Raw genomic sequence first — 25,283 nt, 5'->3', positions numbered from 1 at the left:
ATCTGGACAAATCCACCTCTGTTTCAATCCAAGTCAATATGCTTTAATTTTCTGATAGCACATATGCTACTTTTTCAGGGGAAGATGTCTGCTAAAAGGCAGAATATTCTGAAGGTGAGCTCATTGGTAAGCTTACACGTCTATCAATTACGTAGCTCCTGCTAGTGACTGATCTGTTAGAATGGCTTAGTGGTACCCTACATGGAAGGAAAAGGTCATTTCACCATGCTAATTAATATAGTTAATTGTTTTATTTGGTTATTGTTCAACAACAAAGTTCAATATTTTCCAGGTGGAGCTTGATCTGTACCTCTGATTCCCTCCCTTGTCAATAATAAAAAGGTAATGAAGAAAAATCCTGTACTTTTAGATACCTAAAACCTCATTAATGCTAACAAGCTTTCGATTGCAATTTAATGTTACAATATTTCTTCATGGGATCTGGGAAGATTAAGCTGAGGCCCCTCCAATGTCTGAAGATGGCTGTCTACAACCACCATTAAAACAAAAAGCTAGTGTTGAAAAATGCACAGTTTACAATAAAAAAGTAGAAACCGATTCAATTCCCTTTTGTTACGAATATAAAGTTTCTTGTAAATATGTACAGTCCTTTGAGCTATTTCTATAGCAGGAAGCATTTCACAAACAAGACACAGGATATACACTTTCAGGACTCGACAAGCCCATTTCTCAGGTCATGAAGATCTTCCATGAGATGCAAAGATTTAAAGACTGATCTCTGTGACCTTTCAAAATACTGAGACGAAGAGACAAATTTCAGCATGTTTCCTGCCAAATCATCTGGTCTAAAATAACCCAACAGACAAGAGAACAGAACACAATATCCATGAAACTCGCCAAAGGGCATTGACAAGGCATTTGGAGGTTTATGGGTGTCTAGGACAGGTTAGCACTTGCTGGCAAGGGACAAGCAGAAGATAAAAGTCTTGGCCAACGAGAAAACTGGATGCAGTTTTGCTCTTTTCCATTTATAGAGAACATGTTTTTTTACTCAGCATGTCACTGAAGCAGACTGAATGGTCAAACCTGCCTTGAAAATCATTTGCTCTCTGGCTCAGTTACAAGGGATAATGTTCATGGCATTGGAGAATATGAAGCAATAAATGGCTTGAGGTTAGAGGCAAAAGCAAAGGTGAGGTGTTTGGTAACCGCCAAAGCTGTTTATTGCAAGTATCCTCTAGTGCCGTGACTATTAGCTCTTACTGTACAACAAGATACAATCAGAACAGGAAAGAAGAACTTTGTATTGAGAGATGACAATTCCATGCACTTGTTTTCTCATGCTTTCCTTTGACATTCTTGAGGGGCAGGGAGCAACCTGTCAATCACTGTGAGGAGTGGCCTCTATGGCAAATGATGACTATAAGGATTTTGATATAATTTCTGAATGGGACTGTGTTTAACACTGGGGTGTGTGAAGGTGAGGGACAGCGATTGTAGTTCTCTTGTCATATAATAAGGATTGTAACTCTCTTCTGTGCCAAATTCTCCAGTAATTCATGGCGGTTATTTTGCAGCGTAATCTAAAGGTTTCAATTAATTTACAATACAATACTTAGCACAGCAACCTAAAAGGTGAGAGCAGCCAGAGTGATGGTGCAGCAGCATGCAGTGAATTGCCATGCAGAAAACCTGGGTAAAGAGTCTTGTACCCCAGTACGTCAGAGACAATGCACGTTGTTTTAGGGCTTGGAGGATTGTGACCATCTAAATCAGGGGATCTGCCCTCCTCATCATCCAGCTGAACAAAGCTGCACTGGGGCAATTTTACAGAGAATGAGCTTTGAAAGTGGCAGGGGAACAACGGATCCAGGTTAATTCTCTAGAGCTCTGTAGAGAATATCCAGTGATGCTGTCTATTGCAACCAAGTCACCATGGCCCTTTCAGTTTACAAGGCCATGACAAATTCCAGCATCTTTTTCAAAACTATGATTTATTATCTAGTAAATGGTGCTAACCACATTAAGATTTGGGTTGGGATCCTCATCCCATTTGATTTCCTTGATGAACTGTTAAGGACTAAAGCTAGAGTACAAAAAGTTTATGAACTGCTTGAAAGAGTAAGAGTAGTACAAAGTGCAAAAAGTATGACTGCAGGAAGGTGCAGGGAAATAAACTGAGAGACAGACAATCCTTGTTAGAGTCACATGTCTCCTGATGCAGAGCCAGTTCTGGCCCAAGAAGGTGGTTTTGGTAACTGGGCAGCAGAAGCATTGAGTGCATATACTCAGTACATTTCCTTTGTTTTTCCTGCAGATCACGATGAGGAGTAAGTTTGTCTAGCTGAGACTTATACTGAAGATTGGTCCCAGACCTAGCAGGGAAATAAAATGACAAGTTATACAAGATGAAGTAAAACATTCCTGTTCTCCTATACGTAGTCCCAGGACACACAAGCAGCAGGGCTTTCAGCAGGAGGCAGAGCAGAGTTTTACCGAGTACCATGTGTCTCCTTGTCTAGGAAAATGCTATGTGTCATGAATCTTCCCACCTACCAGTGATGACGGCCACCATCTTCACATGCCATATAGTGAGATCCTGACAAGCATCATCTTCCAAAATCCCGCTTCCATTTCGTGTGGGCCTGATTCCTCTCAGTGCAGATACCCTCCTCATTTACAGATGTACAATGCCTTCAACACCTGTTCTGTAGTCATACACAGCTCTAACACACCCAGTGTTGGACCAGCTGCCTTGGCAATGGCATGAAAGTAGTGCTGTGGGGAAATATTCTCTTTGGAAGAGATTTTTACACAGCCAATGTGTATGTTTCGATGTACTGTGATTGCACATTTATTTTAAAAGCCCCTCACCCACATGTTTTTCACAGTACAAACAGTCACTCTGCACTGGGAGACTCAGATACTTTTCTGAGATGAGACCTTTGACAGAGCTCCAGCTTACCTTATTGACTTGTGAGAGTGGAGTTCTTGCACCTCCCACAGGCGTTCGCCCCCTGCTGGGCTCTTCAAACAACCTTCCAGGGGACCTTTCTCTGCGGGTGCTAAGAACCCTGCCTGGAGATTTCTCTCTCTCCAGTGGTCGCCCAGGAGACTTGTCCCTGCGCAGCTCTGTCCTTCCCTCTCGATACCGATGTGGTGTGCTTGGTTCTCGAGGGTGGCTTGGACCGTCTGGTGGCCCTGGGCTTGATGCTACCCGCTTGGTTATGTGCTCATTATATGTGGGGGGACCTCTCTTATTAGGGCTGCTGTCATTCAAAAACAATGGGCGCGGACAGCTGAGTGACAAAAACCTTAGAATTACATTTTTATTAAAGAGGGCATATCTTCCCCCCTCAATCACTCCACAGTGTTCAAATGAAAGAGCATCCAGAGCTAATTCAGCCTTATTGAAAAATGCTAACCACTTCCCTGTAACTTCAGAAAAGCCCCACTCCTGGGCTCCCAGCTGTGTGCTCTGTGAATATAATAGCAGCAACTGCAAAGGCTTGTTACCACTCACCAGACAAGTCCTGGTTGGATGGAACGTTATTACTACAGAGATGGAGTCTCTTACCAGCAGTTTTTCGTTAACATGGTGTCCTAAAGAGGCCTAAATGATAATTCATAAACGGAGGTAGATAAGTGTGGCTTTAAATAGGCTATAGCCAGAAATCAAGTATTACAGAAGAGAGGTTTACCCTCCTTCTGAAGATAAATATAAGTATTGCTGCAGAAATCTCTGCATCAAGGAGACTACACAGCTTTAGGGGTGTGTCTACGAAATTAGACATTTCAGCTCCTCAAGGCATATTCCTTACGGGGGGAAGAATCAATCTTAAGTTATGCAACTTCAGCTATGCGAATAACGTAGCTGAAGTCGATGTACTTAGATCTACTTACTGCGGTAAGTCGATGACTGATGCTTTCCCGTCAACTCCGCCTGCACCCCTCGCCCTGGTGGAGTAACGGAATCAACGGGAGAGCGCTTGATTTATCACATCTAGATTAATTACACCTCATAGGATTTGTTCAAGAAGCACAACTTACAAGATGTCTAAGTAAACATTCCAATAAATAAGAGGATAGGAGGAGAGGTTACAAATTTGCCAAGCTTGAGATTTCTCTCTCATTTTATAGGTAACACTTTTCACTATACAACAGGGCACTGTCAATCACAATATTCACTTACCCGCCCAATTCGTCCCCGCTCTGCTTAACAGAACAAGATCACGTCACTTATCTGAGTCTCCTACACTGTCCCGTTCAGAAATACAGTATTGAAATGGTTTTTAAAAGCCACAATCCCAACCCTTTAAAGCTACTTGTATTTCATTTTCATGGCAATAATGAATGTTAGCACTAGACTTTCAAGCTATGGCCACATCAGCATGACATTAAAATATCATTTCTGGTCCAAATCCTGTTCTGTCAGTCCCAGCTGTTGTAGCTAAGGAATAATTCCATGACTAGGGCCAAGCAATTTATTTCAATAAATATTTTATTCAAAAAAATTTGTTTTAGTGTATCGATGTTTAAACATCTAATTTTATTACTGTTCTAAAACTAAACTTTGGTACAGGTATGTCTACACTACGGATTATTCCAATTTTACATAAACCGGTTTTGTAAAACAGACTGGATAAAGTAGAGTGCACCCGGTCACACTAAGCACATTAATTCGGCAATGTGCGTCCATGGTCTGAGGCTAGCGTCAATTTCTGGAGCGTTGCACTCTGGGTAGCTATTCCGTAGCTATCCCATAGTTCCCGCAGTCTCCCCCGCCCCTTGGAATTCTGGATTGAGATCCCAGTGCCTGATGGGGCAAAAATCATTGTCGCGCGGGGTGGTTCTGGGTAAATGTCGTCAGTCATTCCTTCCTCCGGGAAAGCAATGGCAGACAATCATTTCGCCCTTTTTCCCTGGATTGCCCTGGCAGACACCATAGCATGGCAACCATGGAGCCCGTTCAGCTTTTTTTTTTTATTTTTTTTTTTTTTTTTACTGTCACTGCGTATGTGTACTGGATGCCGCTGACAGAGGCGGTACTGCAGCGCTACACAGCAGCATTCATTTGCCTTTGCATGATAGCAGAGATGGTTATCAGTCGTTCTGTACCGTCTGCTGCCATTGTAAATTGGCACTGATGAGATGACGGTTATCTGTCGTTCTGTACTGTCTGCTGCTGTCATGGGTGCCCCTGGCTGAGGTCGGCCGGGGCGCAAAGACAAAAATGGAATGACTCCCCGAGTCAATCCCTCCTTTATGGTATCTAAAAATAGAGTCAGTCCTGCTAGAATATGGGGCAAGTGTACTAGAGAACCAGTGTATCAGAGAGAGCACAGCACTCCGTGTCAGATCCGCAGAAATGATGAGCTGCATGCCATTCACGGGGTGCCCCTGCAACAACCCCACCCGTTGCTTCCCTCCTTCCCCCAACCTTCCTGGGCTACGTGGCAGTGTCCCCCCATTTGTGTGATGAAGTAATAAAGAATGCAGGAATAAGAAACACTGACTTGTTAGTGAGATAAAATGAGGGGGAGGCAGCCTCCAGCTGCTATGATAGTCCAGGCAGGACATTAAGTGGTGCAGGGGAGAGAGGAGCCCAGCATCCGCTGCTATGATAGTCCAGGCAGTACAGAATCTTTTCTTTACACATGAAAGGGAGGGGCTGATGGAGCTCAGCCCCCAGTTGCTATGATGAGACGGTTACCAGCCGTTCTGTACCATCTACTGGAATGACCGGGAATCATTCCTATTTTTTACCCAGGCGCCCCCGGCCAGCCTCACCTGAGGCCAGCCAGGAGCACTCACGGGCTGATGATGATGACGGCTATCAGTCCTACTGCACTGTACCGTCTGCCACCGGGAGGGGAGGAGAGAGGATACTGCGTTCACTGCTGCAGCATCGTGTCTACCAGCAGCATGCAGTAGACATAGGGTGACATTGATAAAAAAGTCAAGAAACGATTTTTCCCTTTTCTTTCATGGGGGGGAGGGGGGAGTAAATTTGGGACTGCATCGCCTCCCGTGCTGATCAGAGCTCCACGCTGGGCAAACAGGAAATGCAATTCAAAAGTTCGCGGGGCTTTTCCTGTCTACCTGGGCACTGCATCCGAGTTCAGATTGCTGTCCAGAGCGGTCACAGTGGAGCACTGTGGGATACCGCCCGGAGGCCAATACCGTTGATTTGCGGCCACACTAACCCTAATCCAATATGGTAATACCGATTTTAGCACTACTCCTCTAATTGGGGAGGAGTACAGAAACCGATTTAAAGAGCGCTTTATATCGATATAAAGGGCCTCGTGTAGACGGGTACACCTTAAATAGGTTTAACGCTGCTAAAATCGGTTTAAACACGTAGTGTAAACCAGGCCTTAGTCATGTTAAGAGAACAAAGCATCCAGATTACTTGTGGCAAAAACTCATCTCTGATTCATCCAGTACTAATCTAGGGATCAACTAGGGATCTCTGAGCAACTGACTATAATCCATTTCTATGGAAAGTATTCTTCAGTGAAGACTTCAGCACAGAAGGCCTTCCCATAATCTTGATGGAAATCATCACAGCTTAATTATCTATTTGTTCTAGAATAAATTCCTTTAATTCCAAAACATTCAAGATATTCCTGTTCTATGGGACTTTGGGTATCTGAAAGTGGACTCAGCTGAGATAGCTGTCTAGAACAATTAGGGAATGTACCTCCTTGGCAAGATTTGTTTTGGACACACACATTAAAATAATTTCAAAAAGAATCTCAATACAGATGCATGCAGAGATTCTTCATCGCCTGGGGCCATCTCTTCTTTCACAACAGTATTGTTAACATCACAAAACACTCCTGTTTTGTTCTGAAAGTATTTGTGGAGGAAGTTATCGAGGTATGGCCACAGAATTCAGATTCCAGAAGAGAGACATCGGCACTCTGGATTTTAAAAACATCTGTTACACCAGCAGGATTTCCTGATACTCCTGAGAGAAGCTGAGCTTCTCCCACTAGAACAAAATGAGGCTATCATGCAATAATGCTGGAGAAAGGGGTCTAGAACTAATGCTCATACATAGCATGAGGAATGGCACTGAATGTAGCACAGTAACTCATACCTGCGTGTAGCGGAGGATCCTCTGTGGTGTTCATTGTTGGACTCCTTCACTAGATTTCCCTTACAGCAGATCACTCTTAATTTGTCCTGATAGGAGGAGGCCAGGTAAATTGCTCCAGATGAAATTGCTGGCCCTAGATACCGAGGATTTGGGATATCCAAGTGGGCTCGTGCAGGAGTGCTGAGTGAAGGGGGGGGAGAGAAAAACTCTTTATAATCTGGTTGTTGTACATTACTCTTGGAAAGCTATCACCCCTGCAGCAAAGCATAGTTCTTCTCTTCAAAGTGCTGAGCAGAGCATGACTTACCCTAGAGAAGCACGCGCCTGAATCTCAACCACTTCAAGCGAATTGAAATGAGTCACAAACAGGTAGGGTTCTCTGTAGGCTGCAGCAGAGAAAGAACACCATGCACGGACTCAACATTAGTAAAAATTAGTCAGGAAACTTGCAGGATGAAGATAACATTTTCCTGCCCTCCTGTAGTCCATAGAGAAGACTAAGGATGTGGGTTTTCTGTAGAAGTTCTACATACTATATTGCTAAATGGGGAGAAACAAGCTTAAAGCAGCATTGCCTTGTACCTATCTGCTCCCATACCATTATATCAATCATATCTCACAAAAGGGATTTAAAAATGGAATATTAACTGGACAAAATCTATTAGGAACTGCAAAAGACCCTATGGTTTCATTTTGATATGCCAGATTCTTGAATGTTTCATACACATCTAAGCATCCATCATTAAAAATACCAGTGGTCAATTTAGTCACTGTCAAACTGGGAATATTAATCAAATGTATCACTTTGATTTAACTTTCCTCTTATTCTTCATGCTTCAGAAAGGCTGCTACATCCATTTAGGTTTATAATTATTTGTAACCACTAGAAAACACTGAGGTTGAAGGGGACCCTTCCCACTGGGGCTGTTTTCTGGATGTGAAAACCCCCAGAATGCTGAATATTTTGGAACATGGGAACTGGGTGGAACCAGCACAAAACTGGTAAACATCATTCAACACCTACCAAAAGCCAAAGGCAAGCGACTCCATTTCAGGTCTTCTGTCCGACTGCGCCTTCCATAGGAATCCACAAAGACGCCAAACTCTGTAGAGAATAATCACCAGTGTCATTTGCTTGTGGCTGTATTTTTTTTTTTTTTTTTTAAAAAGAGAGGAAGGTATGCAAAGGCGGCTTTTTACAACAGAAATATGAGGGCCATCTTTTGCAGCTGGTGAATTCTACAGTAGCCAGAATTAAATGATGCTCATTGACATAATGCTTGCAAACCCTGCTGGTTTAGGAATGATTTCAGTAATTCAGTTGTTGCAGTCCAAGTCCTCTTTATACTGAGTAAGGTAAAGTTATTATTCCTTACAATTCTAGGAATCCAGCATCTCCAAATAGGAGAAACACAGAAATATAAGGGTTTGGCTCCACTTGCAGGTGTGCAGCACTGGAAGTTAAAGCTGTCTTCGTACAGCTGTGTAGGGAAAGCACTGCAGTGTGGCCACATTGACAGCTACCAGCGCTGCAGTGTGGCCACATTTGCAGCGGTGTTGAGAGTGGTGCATTATGGGCAGCTATCCCAGCGTTCAAGTGGCTACATCATGCTTTTCAAAAGGGGGTGGGGTGGAGTGTGACAGGGAGCGTGGGGCAGAGAGAGAGAGTGGATTTTTGAAGCTGACACCATGTCAGCTCCCTGCCTTGCAAGTTCTAAGGACTTGAAGATACACAGCACCAACCTTCAATCATTTTAAAAGTTTCAATCCCTTCCCCCACCCCTCTCTCATTCACTAAATGCAAATAGCCTTCAGATCAGATAAGCAGCTGCTCCAAAATGGACCCCCACACCCGGTTGCTTCTCTCCTCAAGCAAACACTAGCTGCGGATATTCATCCCCCTCTGCTCGAGCGAACAGTAGCTGTGTTTGTTTTTAGATAAGCAGCTCCGGGAGCCCTGAGTTCACAACAAAACAAAGAGAGGCATCACAACAAAACAAAGTGTGTTGTCTTTACTTAAAAAGCATTATGGGAAGGTTCCGGAGGTCAATTACAGCGTAGTAAGATTAATCACTGTTTACACAGGCCCCCAAGCACTGCAAGAGTCATTATTCCCCAGGCCAAGGTGGAGTACAGCCAGCGCTGTAGCCAGAGAGATACAGCACTGTATGTGCCTTGCCAGTGTGGACGAGGAGTAAGTTACAGCGCTGTAAAGCCACCACCAGTGCTGTAACTCTCAAGTGTAGCCAAGCCCTTAGTCATAAAAGTGTCCCAGCTGTCCAAGCAGGCAGTTATTGTAAATACCTGAAGGATTATTATTGTTGGAGTTAAAAGTGCTTTGTGGACTTCTAGGACATTGGGCTAAAGATCAACAAAAACAATTTCATTAAAAAGTAGCTTATAACCCTTTGTTTCTCCACTGAGATGAAAGGAACAGATCTTTCTATTGAAGTCACTGCATCACATAAGGAGTCCTCTAGTTTAAGTTAGAAAGCCAGGAATGTTTAATCAGAGTGGTTAAACATCTATTTGCACTGAACATTCATTTAAAAGATCCCATTGTATTCTCTTCAGCACTGGCACAGAAATGAAAGTTACTTACCTGTAACTGGAGTTCTTCCAAATGAATTCTAAGTTCGCACTCCTGCGATGCTCTGACAGATGCAGCTTGAACAGGTAGAATTCTAGCAAGCAATAAGTTGGAGCCCTCATGCGCTACCCATCCTCCTTCCTCAGTGAACAAACGGTTCCAAGGCGAGAGTGTAAAGGGGCATGGCACTCATTTAGATCCAATATGATGCTTTTCCCTAAGGTATGTTCACTGCTTAACTTCTGGTCAGAGGGGTCTCTCTGGGGATTTGCTCTTTGCAAAGAGGCTGACAGACATGGCTGGGATGCTCATGCTCGACTTTTGTTGTGGATTGACTCTGGAGACAGGGACTGGGCACCACGGTAGTTTTCCTCTTCAGATGCTTCTCACTTCCAGATCCTTTAGTACTGGGTACAGAGGTGGATGGTTTATCCTTCCCTCCAGATTCACTCAGAGCCAACACTGGCCTTAGACTCGTTCGAGCCTTGTACTTGCCCAGTTCCGGATGGTTTTGCTGACAGTGCTTCTTGTAGTAAAATTGTCTGAGGCCTGTTCTGTCTGTTCTTTTTTGCTCACATTGTATAAGTCAAGCAAACCAGCATTTTGAAGGTGAGTGTCCCTCACCCAGAGATGCCAAGTATCTAGCATGTGTGTCAGATGCCACAAATACTGCAGGATGTGACACACATCTTTTAAAATAGGGCTTTTTATTCTTCAGTTCTGCCATTTCTGAACTGCAGACTTACAACTAACTTTACCTAATACTAAGCTAGTTAACGATCTAACAAACTGCTAACTAAATCTAATTATAAAAAACTGTTAACTAGCTAATAAGCTATGGACCCAGGAGCACCCCAAAGCAGTTCCTCATGCATTCAGCTGCTTGCAGCTGTAAGTAATTTAGGCAGATGGAGTGCCACACCCCCTTTTATACTTATGCCCTGGAATGTTCAACGTTCTCTGAGGGGATGGGCCAGGGAGGCACAGGAGTGCTCCAACGACTACTGCTAGCTAGAGTTCTACCAGTTCGTGTTGCACTGGTTGGAGCATCACGAGTGGGAATATGCAGAGGACACTCAAAGAAGAGCTGACTGACAGGCACAGAGATCTTCATATAACCCAGAAGGAATCTGACCAACATATTTTAACAGATGGGATCAGTGTCTTGCCCTTTTAGGATCTACAACCTTTATATTTTATATTGCACAATATGACCTACAGTCTAACATGCCATTTCCAGCAATGTTGTTACCCAATATGATCATGCACACCCAATGGCTAGCCTCCCATAACTACAGTTCCCAGGTATCTTGTGACAAATGCTGTGCAGATGATCACGCTAGTCCAGCAGCCACATGATACACTTACCATGGAAACAAAGCAGGTACTCCTCCCTCTGTCCTGTAGGGTTCACCTGTATGATACTGATTGGGAAGCTATTGGTGGAAGAAGCAAACACAGCAGAGGCTAAGGAGTGGTCATTCTTATCAAGAAACTCTGTAAAGGGGTAGAAAGGAACAGCAGTGTCAGCACCAGCCTTCCTGTAAGTTCATACCCCTTGCTCCCATGTAGGTAGACAAGTATCTACCCCAAAGGAACATTCACAGAGCTGTTTATTTATGACAGGAAATGATTCCTACCCTCCAGGGTATACTGCTTCATCTCAATTTCATAGAACTTGTTGGTTCCGATGATGATGCTGTAATTGGTCAAATGGATACAGCTACATGGCTCTGAAGTTTCAATCTCCTGGAAGAGAAGGACGAGGCACATTGGCATGAGTCTAGATGATCCTTATTCAACTTTTCTGTTCCATTAGCTCCCCTGTATTTGTTTAAACATTTCTCTTATTACATAGGCCAAACCAGACAGTCTCTACGCAAAAGAATAAACGGACACAAATCTGACATCAGGAATCATAACACCCAAAAACCAGTAGGAGAACACTTCAACCTCTCTGGCCACTCAGTAACACACCTGAAAATGGCAATTTTGTAACAGAAAGACTTCAAAAACAGACTCCAATGAGAAACTGCTGAGCTTGAATTGATCTGCAAATTAGATACCATTAACTCTGACTTGAATAGAGACTGGGAATGGCTGAGTCATTACACTACTTGAATCTATTTCCTTATGATAACTATGCTCAGACCTCTTGTCAACTGTCTGTAATTGGCCATCTTGATTATCACTACAAATGTTTTTTTCCTGCTGATAACAGGTCATCTTAATTAATTAGCCTCTTAAAGCTGGTATGGCATCTTCTTATATGTTCCATTCTATGCATCCGATGAAGTGGGCTGTAGCCTACAAAAGCTTATGCGCAAATAAATCTGTTAGTCTCTAAGGTGCCCCAAGTACTCCTGTTCTTTTTATAGGATTCTGAGTGGCAATATTTCCCTCTATAAAAGGTGTTTAACAATTGCAGACTGCGAGCCTGCAATCTCCAGCAGGTGGAACAGTTCTCTTGCTGGGAGAACTAGTATTAATTTGCCTGCTACATCGATGAGTTTCCTTCTCTGCGGGGGTAGTACTGGCTATTTAGAAGGCAGGTGTGCACACTAAGAATCTGGTTGAACTCCAGCTACCATTAGAAGTGCAGGCAGCAACAGTTACAGCCATATCAGCTTTTGCACATGTGAAAAGCCAAAAGATTGCATTTGTTTCTTTCAGACAGACCATGCAACTGTCATCTACACCTTTGTCAGCTACAAATTAGACTAATACTCTAAATAGCATGCTGTGGTGTTCAATGTACAGCCCCGTTATGGGAGTGGAGAGGATGTAGGAGAGATTTGAGACGCAGAGTTAGAGTAAAGCAGTGATCCTTACTTATATGCAGTGTTGCATATTAACAGTCAACTAGGTTGAGGCACTATAAAAATTGGGCACCTCCAGGCCTTAAAGGCAAGAGATGCATGGGGGGAGGGGAGGGATGCTGCCAATCAAATTTATTTTTTGAATATACTTTAGATGAGAGAATGAAGAATTATTTTTATTTGTAACAAAGTTGGTTAAAAAAGAACCAGTTAGGTTCTCTCAAGACTCAAGTGGATTGGACACTTCCAATTGAATATCGCCTTAGCCCAAGCCCGATTCAGCTGGCTAGGCTAGCCACGAGTTTTTAATTGCAATGCAGACATACCCAAAATTGCTAGCAGCTCTGATTTTAACTGGAGCAAGTTACAATTTACTGTCATTTAGCCAGCAAGCAAAAGTGGTATGAGCAACACAGGTTTTAGGCACTTGCTCCTCAGCAGAGTGGAGTCTCACACTGGATTGTTACAAATAGGTGAACTACTGAGAGAAATCAATAAACTTGCCTTCCTGATGCAGAACTTGCTGAGGCTTTCATTATAGCGCAAAACCACCACTTTGTTGGGCATGGCTGCACAGATGCAGAGTCCATTCTCAACCTACAGAGAAGGTTAAAAATATGGTTAGAGACAGCAATAGAGAAGTTCACACTAAAGCTGTGGAAAATGTTTTGAACACATGAAACAGTTCTCTTTGGTGAAAGGTACCGAGATGTTGGCAGAGATGAGTGAGTAATATCTGTAATAGGACAGTGTGGCGTAACCGCAGATTAGTGTAAGAATGAAAAGCCTTTTCACACTCCTAAAGGAAAGCACACATCCAGACTGCTTCTGCGATTTCTTCTGTAGTTGAAGCAAGTTAATTAAAAGAACAGGAAGCTTTTAATGGAATGATGTTTCTGTTAAGAGTGATCATGACCCCAAATTAATCCAGGCAGGTTAGATCTTTAACCTCTTGAACATGTATCTTAAACAATGCTTTGAAATGAATTATGTTCAACTTGTCAAGGATCTGAGTAATCTGCATAAGCAGTTTCTGCTGAAAACTTCTGCAGTGGCCAAGTGTTTCACACTGAAATTGGCAAGCACACTGAACATTGTTGAATGATACAACTGCATGAGCAAATTTACTACCTGGGTAAGCACCACCCGGTGTTCAAGAGTAAAGACAGAGGAATAAGAAATGTATTAATCATAAGAGAGTAAAAATGGAGAGCGAATGTCTACAGTCAGAGACACATGATGGAGGAAATAATATTTTTTATTAGACCAACTTTTGTTGGTGAAAGAGAATAGTTTTCAGCTCATACAAAGCTCTTCTTCATCAGTTAGGTTAGGTTTATCTCACAGTCTGTATCATGTAACCGGTTAGCATATTCCATTTATTGGTGGTCTGTGCTAGTTTATATGTGTGATAGACCCTTCGAGCTCCTTCCCCTCCCCTCCTCCCTTTTACTCATTTTATTTGGAGAAAAATACAAAAAACCAAGTATGTAACTCCTGGATGTGCTGATTATGTCAAGAAATAAAGTTGCTGATTTGATGAAGATTAAACTTGGCAATCCCTTCTAGTGTCTCACTAGGTCTGGGATCAATAGATAAACTAAAGTACAGCCCAGGGGACAAAGGATCTATATCCTACCTTGCCAGCAGCAAAAAGGTGACATCCCTTGACAGCCTCAAAGATGTTTGGTGAGATATCAGGCTGGGCTGGGAGGTGAGATTGGGCTAGAGACTGCTTCACTTTCTTTACATCAACAAGACACAGAGCCCTCTCTTCTCCTGAGGACAGAAACAGTTACATTTTTTCAATGTACGATAGTCAAGCAAGGGGAGAATTTCACTCTTCACTGCAAGAGCCTATTCTGTTACATAAGCAGCAGCTTCTCATTATGGGCTGTTACTGTGGTAACAGCTACAGAACACTGTACATGTAAAAAATAATTCCATGTGAAAGAGGACTTTAAAAAAGGAGTAATAAATACACCTGGAAAAACAAGCACTGCCTCCTTGGACTGTTAAAGTTGCTGGGTCTAGCTAAAAGACATCAGTACATGGCCGCATGAAGGCACTGCCTAGATTAGCCAGGAAGAATCCTCCTTTTCAAGTGAAAGGTGCTTTATCACTTCTGCCCATACAAGTTTGTAGTAGAGCCTAATGGTGCTACAGTTAAGAATCACTTTGACCCATGCTGGAACGCTGAGCTTTCAGTAATATCACCTTTTCAAATACCACATTGGGTGTAACTTTTGTCTACAATTACTTTCTTTCCTACAAACTTGAAATACTGTTTAAAAAGCTAGGGCATCTGTCATAAACAGATTGTTAAGGGTTAATGTCTCTTTTATCTGTAAAGGGTTAACAAACAGGGAACCAAACACCTGACCAGAGGACCAATCAGGAGACAAGATATTTTTGAATTTGGGTGGAGGGAAGCTTTTGTGTGTGTTCTTTGTCCGTTGTGTGTTCTTCTCTTGGGGGGTCTGAGAGAGACCAGACATTACTACAGGCTCTCTAAGTTTCTGTTCAAATAGTAAGTAGAACAGGCGATTTAGGTCTTTTGATTGTTTTACTCTGTTTGCACATGTGGATCTGGCTGGTTAACTTTTATATGTGTAGTTGCTGGAAATATTTTGATTTGTATTGGTACTGGGGGGAAAGTTTCTTTCTGGTGTCTGTAAGCTATAGGACCCTGTAATATTTACATCTTGAAGTTACAGAGATAATTCTTTACTTTTTCCTTTCTTTTATTAAAAGATTTCTTTTTAGAGAACCTGATTGATTTTTTTCTTGTTTCCCTTGTTTTATCCCAGGGGATTGGGATAACTCACCAGGACTGGTGGGGGGAGACGGGAGGGGGGAGAGGTAGAATCTCTCTCTGTTTTCCTTGAATCTGTTTGCCTCTTTGTGGAAGGGAAGGGACATGCTTCTCTGTATTGTGATTTAAAGAGGTTGGTTCAGTATCTCTCAGGATAGCCCAGGGAGGGAAAGTCTGGGAGGGGGAAAGAAGGGGGAATGGTTTATTTCTCCTTGTTTTAAGAACCCAAGGGATTTGGGTTCTTGAGGTCCCCAGGGAAGGTTGGGGAGATCAGAGTGCCCCAAAACACTATATTTTTGGGTGGTGGCAGTGCTATCAGATCTAAGCTGGTAATTAAGCTTAGAGGAATTCATGCAGGTACCCAAATTGTGGACGCTAAGGTTCAGATTTGGGAATTATACCTTATGACAGCATCTTAATATTATACAGCAAATTTGTGAAGTTTTTTTGTTGATTCCCTACAAACATTATACAGGAGGTTTTGATATTAAATTGTGCTATCTATCTAGTCCTTCTAGTCAAAGAGCAGGACGGAGAGCTAAGCACCACTGGGAAAGTATACTGCTCCAATTCGCATTCAGACTGAGGGACATAAAAAGCAGAAGATGAAAGCAGCCCTAGTTATATTACATGGGCAAGTGTCATGGGACCCTCTGTTAGAGCATTAGAGGGTCATGGTGCTGCGGATCCTAGGACAGTGGTGCCCAATCTGTGGCCCTTCAGAGCGACTTAAAAACAAAGAAAAAGGAGTGTAGATGATTAAAAATTGAAAATGTATTCCGAGTTAGGCCTTGCAACTTTTAAACTGTGTTTGCAACAGCCCCACTACTTCAAAGAGGCAATAAGGGACACCACCACCCATAATTGTCACCCACCACTTCCCTGGCAGCCTCCAGAGCAACTCCATTGTGTGCTGGGGGGGAGGGGGAAGGTCAGCAGATCTCTGCTGCTGCATGGGAGGAGAAGGAAAAGAGCTGATCTCACTGTTCTATTGCCTCCTTCCCTTCTAACCTGTGGGAATGATACAGAAACAGCAGGATGGGATCTCGACTGGCTCTGCCTGAGAGAGCTCTTAGCAAAGAATGGCTCCTCTCCCCTATACAGACAGCCAGAGTAGTCCAGGAAAGGTCTGGGAATCAACAAACATTTATGGCTGACTTCAATCACAGCACTGAGTGTTCAGCAACTCTGATAACCAGGACACTTATTTAGGTGCTAAATATAGACTAAGAAGCCTAACTTTAGAAACTCAGGTTTGAAAATGTTGGCCTCTGTTATTCAGTCCCCCATCTGTAAAAAAACAAACAGAGCGCTCACTGCCTTTGTGCAGGGATATTGTGAGCATTACTTCATTCGTCAGCGTACATGAGAATCTGAGGTGATTCTGTGATGAGCACCACAGAAAAGCTATACATAAATTGTAGAGAGGAACCCAGGGAAAGCAAGTTCCACTGACACTGTGCTGTAGGGAGTTTCCCCTTAAATGTTCTAGATGGTGAAGGTTATCAGAACACTTCCACAAAAGCAAAAATCTGCCATCTTCCTACCATCATACCTGCTATCATGAGCAGTTTATCCAGATCCTTTATGAGGTGAATTTGGAAAACAGCACCAAGTCCTGGAATGTGTGTTAAGGAATTTTTCAACACATTCAGGGCACAGAGACCTTCCTCTGTACCAACGAGTACTACCTATAAAGACAAAAATTGAACAGTCAGCACTGTATAAGATCACAGAAATGCTCCAAGACTAAATTTCACTCATGCATAACACCAGCCAATGGAAAGTAGAATCCAACCCCAAGGTACAAAAGGAAACATGTTCCTATTTACAAGTTTGGATACACATACTCCGTTCATGCAAGGTATACAGTGACCAGGATGCGTGTTGTGCACTGATGTCATCACCTGATCACTGAAAGGCATTGTGCAGTTTATATCCAGACGGTCTTCCCCCTCAAGCTTCAACAGGGAGTTTCCAAGCAGCTTCTGTAAGTGAGGAAAAGAAAACACAGTATGATTAACTAGGAAACACAAATCAAACCCTTAGACAACACTTAGCATTGACTCTCAGCCATCTGAAGAGCTAGCATGTACAATCTTGTCTCAAAACTTTAAAGCACATTATTGCCTCCAGACTCATGCTACATTGGTTCTAACAAACACTAAACAATGTATCGTTATCTGAACTGCAACCATCTGCTATTGCACAGCATTCAGCTGTGGAAAAGTAGAGTCCTTCCGCAACACAAAATGTGTGTCAAGGGTTCATAAGCTGCCACTTAACAAGGCACAATTATTAGGAAAGTGAGGAAACAAGCATGTATGTCTCTATTTGAGTCCAAGCAGAAAGGAGGCTCTAAGACTGGCACATCAGTCTATTAACACAGAAGTTAGCAGAAGGTTCATATATTAGTTTGTTACAGAGTGGCACTGAGGTCCCTTTAAGACACATACACATCCCAACACTTATTTGAACAGGGAACATTTGAGAAGTGATACAACTTAAGAAATGCTGATGTGTCTCAACACCCACAAAGTGGTTAGAAAAACTAAACTGAAACTTCCGAAAGAGGGACTGCCAAAGAGTGTAATAGTTGGGAAGAAAATCAAGAGAGTTCTAATTAACATCCTGAACTACTCCTGCTAGTCAGATTTCCATTGACTTGGGAGCCAAAATTTGAATATGCGATGCCAAAAAGCACAATCTCCCTGTATCAGGAAAGTTATAGTGATGAAAAGGGCTGTTCTAAATGGAACAGCAGTGAGACCACTTAACGCCATTTTTGTCAGGAAAAAACAGCTAACAAATCACAAAGGAGGGGAAAAAATAAGCCTTCTTCTGAGATTTGCTATTTTTCGGATCTGAAAGAAGGTGAGACACTGTGAGGCATCAATCTCGTTGTAAACCATGGCTCACGGTATTCCTATTGCATGATATTAAAGACAGAAATAACATTAACTAGTTTAACTTCATTTCAAACTCAGCATGTCAAATACTAAAAGAAAATTTCAAAATGGTTCCCTCCAAGAATATTTTATTATTAGAGAATCTATTTGTACTTACAGCATCAGCCTCAGCTTTTTCCCTGGAAACTCTACCTCCTGCCACTATTGACTCCAAAGCAGTGACCCAGCGCTGCTTATCAGGGAAAGTAGGTGCTAGCAAGTAGAGTGTCCTACCAGGCCAGCATGTGGTGTGTGGATGAGATTCCACCTTCAATATATATGGCACATCTAAGGTGGTGCAGAGAGAGAACAAAATTGGGATTAGTACTTGGAACAATTTCACTTGGCTTAAATTAGCATCCTTCATCTTTGTCAGAGAGGACATCATCATAACAAGATGTTTACTGCTACAATTTAAACTATCAGTAAAGATGGGCTTTTCCATTCCAAGTGCTGCAAATTAGCTATTAAAGCTAAAAAAAAAAAAAAAAACAATGGATAGCACTGTGTGTATGGTTTCCATCTTTCTATCTGCTAAGTAAAGATTAACTATCAGCCTTTATTCAGAGAGGAAGAGAAATGTCAGCTATAACACAGAAGTTCCTTTTTTTAAAAAAGCCCTAAGACTGAAGCGATCCCGGATAGTTTTCTCTGCACTGTTACACAGTGTACGCTTTCTAAAAGCAAGTCACTAAGTAATCTTTTCCATGTCTGTAACCCTGGCTTATGCAACTCAAGAAGACAGTTTCCTTTTTTTAACTGTTGTTCAATAACCTGTTTTAAGAAACAATAATGTTCCTACTTTTGATAGCTCAACTCTCTAACCTACAATATTAAACCCAAGAGATATATTATCTTTAAATCAGTTCAATTCCATATATACACAATCAGTACAGTACAAATATTACTTCTTTTTAAAGAATAACTGATTCCATGTGCCTCATATTATTTCAGGTTAATGGTTTAGTGCTAGAACATACACTTTGAAAATTCAGATTGGTGGAGGGCACTGAAGAAGGAAGTTTATATGAACTATGTTTAAAAGTGCTTTATAATAACTTTATAAAGCCACTCTAAGGTTTACCTCTATTTGAATGAAAGAGTACCTCATTCACAGTTCAACCATCGGGAGAGAAGCAATCAACTTTGTGGGTCCAACACTAGATGTCTGAACTATTCACAAGGCATACCTAACTGAAATAGAGGTAACCTCAGAAAGATTTATGATGTTACAGAACAGCAGTTTAAAAGGTTAACTGCAGAATGAGATCTGTTCTACCACAGTTAACTGCTGGTGGATGCCAAGCCATATTCATGGATCAGATGAAATCCATTCTACCTCGGCTGCACTGATTCTCACCTGTCTTTGCTGTATTTGCAAGTTCAGTAGCTCCTACAGCCCCATGAACAGTTACATCTCCATCAGGAAGGCACAGCTCAAACTCCTCCACAGGCCGCTGTCCAGCTTACAAGAGAAGGGGAAGGGACATGAAGATGAATGAGAACAAGACCCAAAGAAACAAGAAAGTAGTGAGAAAATAATGAAGAACTGGAGGAAGGAAGCAGGTAGCACATTCGCTTTTTCATAGCTGGAGTACAAGGTTACTTCCAATATTTAAAGCATGTAAGATTAATAAAATCCTAAAGCGGGGAAAAAACAATTCTGCCTTATTAGACACGGCAGTTCAAATTAGCAACAGCTAACATATTCATTAGACCCTTCGATACAATGAATAATCTCAGAAAACAGAAAAGGCAAATCTTGTTTATTGAAGGTGTGAAGTTACCTTCTCTTGCTTCAGCATCATAAATTAGCACTTTAGTTCCTTCCAGGACAATGAATTTCCTGTCCCAGCCCTGCTGTCCACGCTTATTATTCCTGAAAACAGAGCAAGCACAAAAGAACATCAGAATTTCCACCAAGATTCTGAATTAGAGTGGCAAGCAAATCCCTGAGGGATAAATTTCATTGGTAACACAAGATTGCAATGGCAAATATCGAGAGAATTCAGAGAAATTTTCTCATGATCTGGGATAATTTCCAGCACAGCTCCATATGTGCCACCACCTGCTCTGGCACAAAGACTCATGTTTATACCTTGGCACCTTCATCCATCCTTCCAGACGTAAACTGCTGCTTGGCTCCTTCAGCTGCAGTCCTGGAGAGTTCAATTTGTCCCGACAGAAGGCTTCAGAAAAGTGTGTGGCATATTCTGCAGGCAGTCCACATGTAGCTGGCAAGCATGTTGAGCACTTTGGGTGACACATCACTTGGCATTCTGGGAGAGTAAAACTTTATAAGGACATACACCAGAAAACATGGCCCAATCCATTTAGCTTTCAACCAGTCACCCAGAGACCCACCCCTCTCCTGTTCAATCTAGCCATCTGATGTTTTCAAATATGGGGTATATCCTCCAGTTACTCTTCAGGTCTTCATAATTGGACACTGTCAATCTTTGTTTGCAGGGAGAAAGAACTGGATGGTGAAGTCTCTGACGGCGCAGAATATGTTACCAAATACTCCCATGGAGCAAGAAAGAAGTTGGAGTGATTTCTCCAGTTCTTACAGGCAGTAATGGTCCAGAAAACAACACACTTTCCCTGGTGAAGAGTTCCTAGTAGTCACACACTGTCTCAATTCCCAGCTGTTTTTGGCAAGGCAATATGGGCAAAATAACCATATGGTAGATAGGAGAGGGAATCAGTCACCTGCCTTCCCAAATAAAGAGAACAGTCTCTTTCCACGGACACCTAAAAAAACGTAACCAAGGCTGTTGGTGGAGAAGCTCACCGTCTTCACTGAACAAGGACATGAGACTCTATTCTGAATGACTTGAAGTGTTAACGCTCCATTCTAGCATTTAATTGCCCTCCATTCACTCACACGCCCTGCTCTTACCAAGACATTTAGAAGCTTGACGTCCAAAGTGCACAGTATCCAGACACACTGCACATTTTGTTGCCCTCATATTTAGCCCCACATTGAAACGGTGAGGGATATTGTGGTGCATTCGCTCTTTCAGACGCCGACTGAACTCTGGAGGGGGAAAAATGTCACAGGGATAGACAAAAGGTATAACATGATCCAATGGCTGGAGGTTGAAACGAAACAATTTTGTAAATTGGTGGAAACAGAGTGTACGTTTTTAACAATGAGGGTAATGAACCATTGGAGCAACTTACCAAGGTCATGGTGGATTCTGCATCACGACAGTTTTTAAAATCAAGAACAGATCTTTTTCTAAGAGATATAGGAATTATTTTGGGAAAGTTCTATGGCCTATGTTATAGAGGAGGTCAGACTAGATGGTCACAAAGGACTGTGCTGCTAACAAACAACTTGCTTCTCTCACTTTACCTATGCTAGATACTGCACATGCTTTCCCCATACCAAATTCATACCACCCAGAACAGATTTTCCCAACTTTCAGTGCTGACCAATGAGCACATCTCAGCACCTGCCAATATATTTGATTGGCAGTGAACAAATCTTACCCCTCATGTCAATTCTTTTCCCTGCTGCATGTGTCTTCCCACGCTACCCATACCCATGTTAAGGACATCTCTCCTTATGTCTATGTAATCCATGCTTACAAAGCATGGCTCTCTTTCCACCTCCATTGGCATATGAGTTTCTGAGTGTATGACAACCATTGGGCTAACAGACCTGGGTCTTTCAGCTCAGGCAGTAGAGGCTTATGGTTTTAGATTCAGAGGTCTGGGGTTCAATCCCCATTGTTATGTCCCACCCAGGGACCATCCAGACACCTAATACCAATTCTCCCATATACACGTGAGCATAGCCCCTTAATTTTCAATTGCATCCTTCTTGCTGATGAGTCTCGCCCCATATTTTCGACAGCATACACCTCTTCCTTCATTCCTTACTAATAAGAATCCAACTTCTCCTCTCACTCAATATCTATCCTTTCAAAGCACACTTCCTGTGTCTCCTCATGCCTATTGCCATTCCTTTCCCTTTACAGAGAATTCTCAGCTCAGCTGAATGAAGTTACAGCTTAGACAAGTAAAGATATGCCAGCCAGGGAGGAAACATCCATATACCCTTTTGATCAATGCAGAATTGTAGCTGAGAGAGTAAAGTGCAGTCTGAAGAGCAAAGCCTACAACAGCCCCGTTTTGTGCTGATCTAGGGCAGCATATCCTCTGTACGAATCTCTATTTTACAAAGAACATTGTGACTTTGAAGAGGCACAATATGGAATAACAGTAAGACTGGAATGGATTTTGTTTGCACTTTTCATTGTCAGTCTTTACTGAGACTTAATATACACAGAGGTTAGCAAAAAAAACCTTTTTTCCAAGTATGTTTACCTCATGCATTTCACAGCTCTTTGAGTCTAGCCAGCTTCACTATCCCCCAGAGAATTTACTGCTTGCTGAAAAACGCCTGCTAATTAACAACAAGGGAGCAGAAAAACCCATGAGAAAAAAGTTTAATTCCAGACACACTATTTGAAGGATTCTCTATCAAAAACTAGATTTCTTTTAATCAATCAATTAAAAAAATCCAAGCCAAGACAGAAAGCCTTTAACTGAAGTTTTATAAAATAAGTGGTGTTGAAATTTCATTCAAGCAGAGATTTAGACTGCAGAACAAGAGCAAGAAGGGATGATCCAAGACTTTTATTACGACAGGAGTTTTTACAAAAATTCATTCCTCACAAATAGGTAACACAACCCCTTTCCCTTATACAAACTAGGCTCACATTACTTCCCAAGTCTGCTACCTAGAGCTCACCAATACTTGTGCACGTCATTATACACACCTGCATGAAAAGAGAAAAGATGGTTTTGAAAGGGGGGGTGGATATTCTGAATAGGAACAGGCATTTCATATTCTCCTTGAGACTCACCCTCTGGTGTGGAGGACTCCTTTCTGCGACTTGAGGGTGGAGCAAGCAGGCTGATGGGAGTTGGCTGATGCTCTGGGGAGCGGACAATGGCAGACATGATGATCTGCTGTCTGGCTGTGGCAGGAGTGGATGGATGAGGGTGGTCTGTTATTTTCCGATGGGCAGCTACAAAGACAAATACAACTTGTTAACTCATCCAGTATGATGCTAGTTTCCCAGCCATGGTTCTATGTAACCATTCAAGGGTTACAATGTGCAGAAAACATGTAGCCCTAATGTATCTTCAAAGCAGCAAAGTAGGAATTAGACAGTAATTTTATTGTTACAGAGACGCACAATTTAAGGCAAGTTTTGAGGCCAAAATGTGTCTCTTCTCCAGATTCAACTTTTCTGTTACCCCCCTACCTTCTTCTCGAGCAGATCTGAGTTCAATGCGTGTTTTCTGTAGAGCCTCCTCCAGCTCAGCAGAACGGGCCTTCTCCTTCTCCAGTGCCACTTTCAGCTCATTGTATTGCAGGGGAACCTGTGTGGGTAAAGAAGGGTCCTCTTTCCGCCGACTAAACAGGCCCTAGCAACAGAAACACACAGACAACTCCTAACTCCTAGTAAGAGATTATTTAAACTAGGCAAAGGGAAACTAACTAACTGCAGGCCAGAGGGCCTAGTGGTAATTATGATGTTCAAAAGGATAGGCTTTTAATTGGAGTTGAAGAGAAAAATGTTGAGAACTCCGTTTATTTTAATTTAAATAAGCCGTGTACATTGCCTGTATAATGCCACCAATACCTTGCATTTCCTATAGCACCTAACAGAGGATCTCGATGAGTGTTAACACTAACGAATTGAGCTTCAACGTCCCTGACATAGATTAACATTATGTCCATTTCACAAGCTGGTATAGATTTAATTGCTTAATTCGGGGTCACACTGAGGTCTGTGGCAAAGCTGGAAACAGACTCCTGACTACCTACCCTATGATTTAACTAAAAGATTAACCCTTCCTGATTCTAATACATTCACATATACTTACCATTTAAAAAACTTGTTCGTACATTTTCATTTAAAAAAGAAAACAAAACAGGGAAGGTTCATATTTCCCCAGCTGCTGCAGAGGTGTTTTAAGTGGGCTGCAACTTGACTCATTGTGGAAACAGAAATACTGACAGGCCACAAGGCGGACATGTTGCCTGATAAAGCTTTTTTCAGTCATTTATAATGTTCCTTAAACTGGAAGGTGTTTGTGTTATGCAGTAAGAATAAAAATAAAAAATATTTTGAACACACAGTGAATAGCTAAATCATGAAGATTTCAGTCATTGACTCCATGGCTAGTTTCTTGAATTCTGCCTCCCAAACCTTTAACCCACCTTCTTCTTTTTGGCTGGCTGGTCCATCTTTGCTTGCAGGAAGTCGATAAGTTTGGTTTGCTGAGAAATAGTGCCCTCCATTTTCACCTTTTCATGGGAATAGAGAACCTGTGAACCACACATGAAAAAAGAAAATTAAATCTCAGCAATAGAGAAACAGTAGCATAACAATCAGAGATGAGACAGTATGGAAGACCAAGCAGGAAGTCAAACACTCAAACAGAGCTGACTTCATCCAGTTGTCGGAAATGGCACGTAACAATGACAGGCTACATACTGAAAATCTCACATTTGATATTTGCCACAGTATCCCTTTTGCTTTCCTCTTACTGACCCTCACCTGAATGTTTTCCAGTTGGTACTCAAGGTCACTCCTTTCAGTCTTCAAAAGATCTGCTCGATCCAGAGCTTCTTGAAGGCCTTGAGTCAGGCGGAAGATGTGGTTTTTTTGCAGATCCATCTGCTGCTGCAGCTTTGCCTGCTATTAGTGGGAAAACAAAGGCCAAATGTTAATGTTTCTTGCAGCACAAGCATCTTCCTAGAACTTAAAATTAAACATCCATTTATTTTATAGCTCAAATATTAATTTACCCTATTTATAAAATCCCAGAATCTTTCCTTCTTCCCAAAGTGCCATATTATTATCTTTAATACCAGTGATTTGCATGAGTTCATAGCAACGTTGCCTTTTTAAATATATTTTTTACACACACACCCACAAAAATAAATAAAGCAGTAATTTGGTTTGTTTGGTTTTTGGAAATCGTATATCTGCTGTGATACAGCATGGCCAGA

The 25,283-nt window shown here is 42.1% G+C and overlaps 1 protein-coding gene across 10 annotated transcripts in view; it reads right to left on the bottom strand.

Moving 5' to 3' along the window:
* Positions 1-232: 232 nt before the first annotated feature.
* The window catches only part of CIT (citron rho-interacting serine/threonine kinase), a 98,601-nt gene continuing 73,550 nt past the window's right edge, over positions 233-25,283 (bottom strand). For 2 of the 10 annotated variants that reach the window (XM_032782083.2, XM_075059958.1), the window contains 19 exons: positions 24,829-24,969; positions 24,489-24,596; positions 23,527-23,689; positions 23,122-23,286; positions 21,144-21,281; positions 20,340-20,520; positions 20,029-20,120; positions 19,602-19,706; positions 18,360-18,529; positions 17,201-17,281; positions 16,849-16,984; positions 14,118-14,257; positions 12,983-13,075; positions 11,300-11,408; positions 11,028-11,156; positions 8,094-8,174; positions 7,377-7,455; positions 7,070-7,249; positions 2,439-3,260 (listed from right to left, as the gene is read on the bottom strand). In XM_032782083.2, coding sequence (XP_032637974.1) covers positions 2,816-3,260; positions 7,070-7,249; positions 7,377-7,455; positions 8,094-8,174; positions 11,028-11,156; positions 11,300-11,408; positions 12,983-13,075; positions 14,118-14,257; positions 16,849-16,984; positions 17,201-17,281; positions 18,360-18,529; positions 19,602-19,706; positions 20,029-20,120; positions 20,340-20,520; positions 21,144-21,281; positions 23,122-23,286; positions 23,527-23,689; positions 24,489-24,596; positions 24,829-24,969 — 2,736 coding nt within the window. In that variant the 3' untranslated portion in view covers positions 2,439-2,815. Of the gene's footprint in view, positions 2,337-2,429; positions 3,261-7,069; positions 7,250-7,376; positions 7,456-8,093; positions 8,175-11,027; positions 11,157-11,299; positions 11,409-12,982; positions 13,076-14,117; positions 14,258-16,848; positions 16,985-17,200; positions 17,282-18,359; positions 18,530-19,601; positions 19,707-20,028; positions 20,121-20,339; positions 20,521-21,143; positions 21,282-23,121; positions 23,287-23,526; positions 23,690-24,488; positions 24,597-24,828; positions 24,970-25,283 lie in introns of those variants that run through there. The other 8 variants (XM_032782078.2, XM_032782079.2, XM_032782080.2 and 5 more) reach the window with 8 other exon arrangements.

The sequence above is a fragment of the Chelonoidis abingdonii genome, chromosome 22 (genome assembly GCF_003597395.2).
Source record: "Chelonoidis abingdonii isolate Lonesome George chromosome 22, CheloAbing_2.0, whole genome shotgun sequence".
NCBI lineage: Eukaryota > Metazoa > Chordata > Testudines > Testudinidae > Chelonoidis > Chelonoidis abingdonii.
This window is presented reverse-complemented; position numbering and strand designations above follow the sequence as displayed.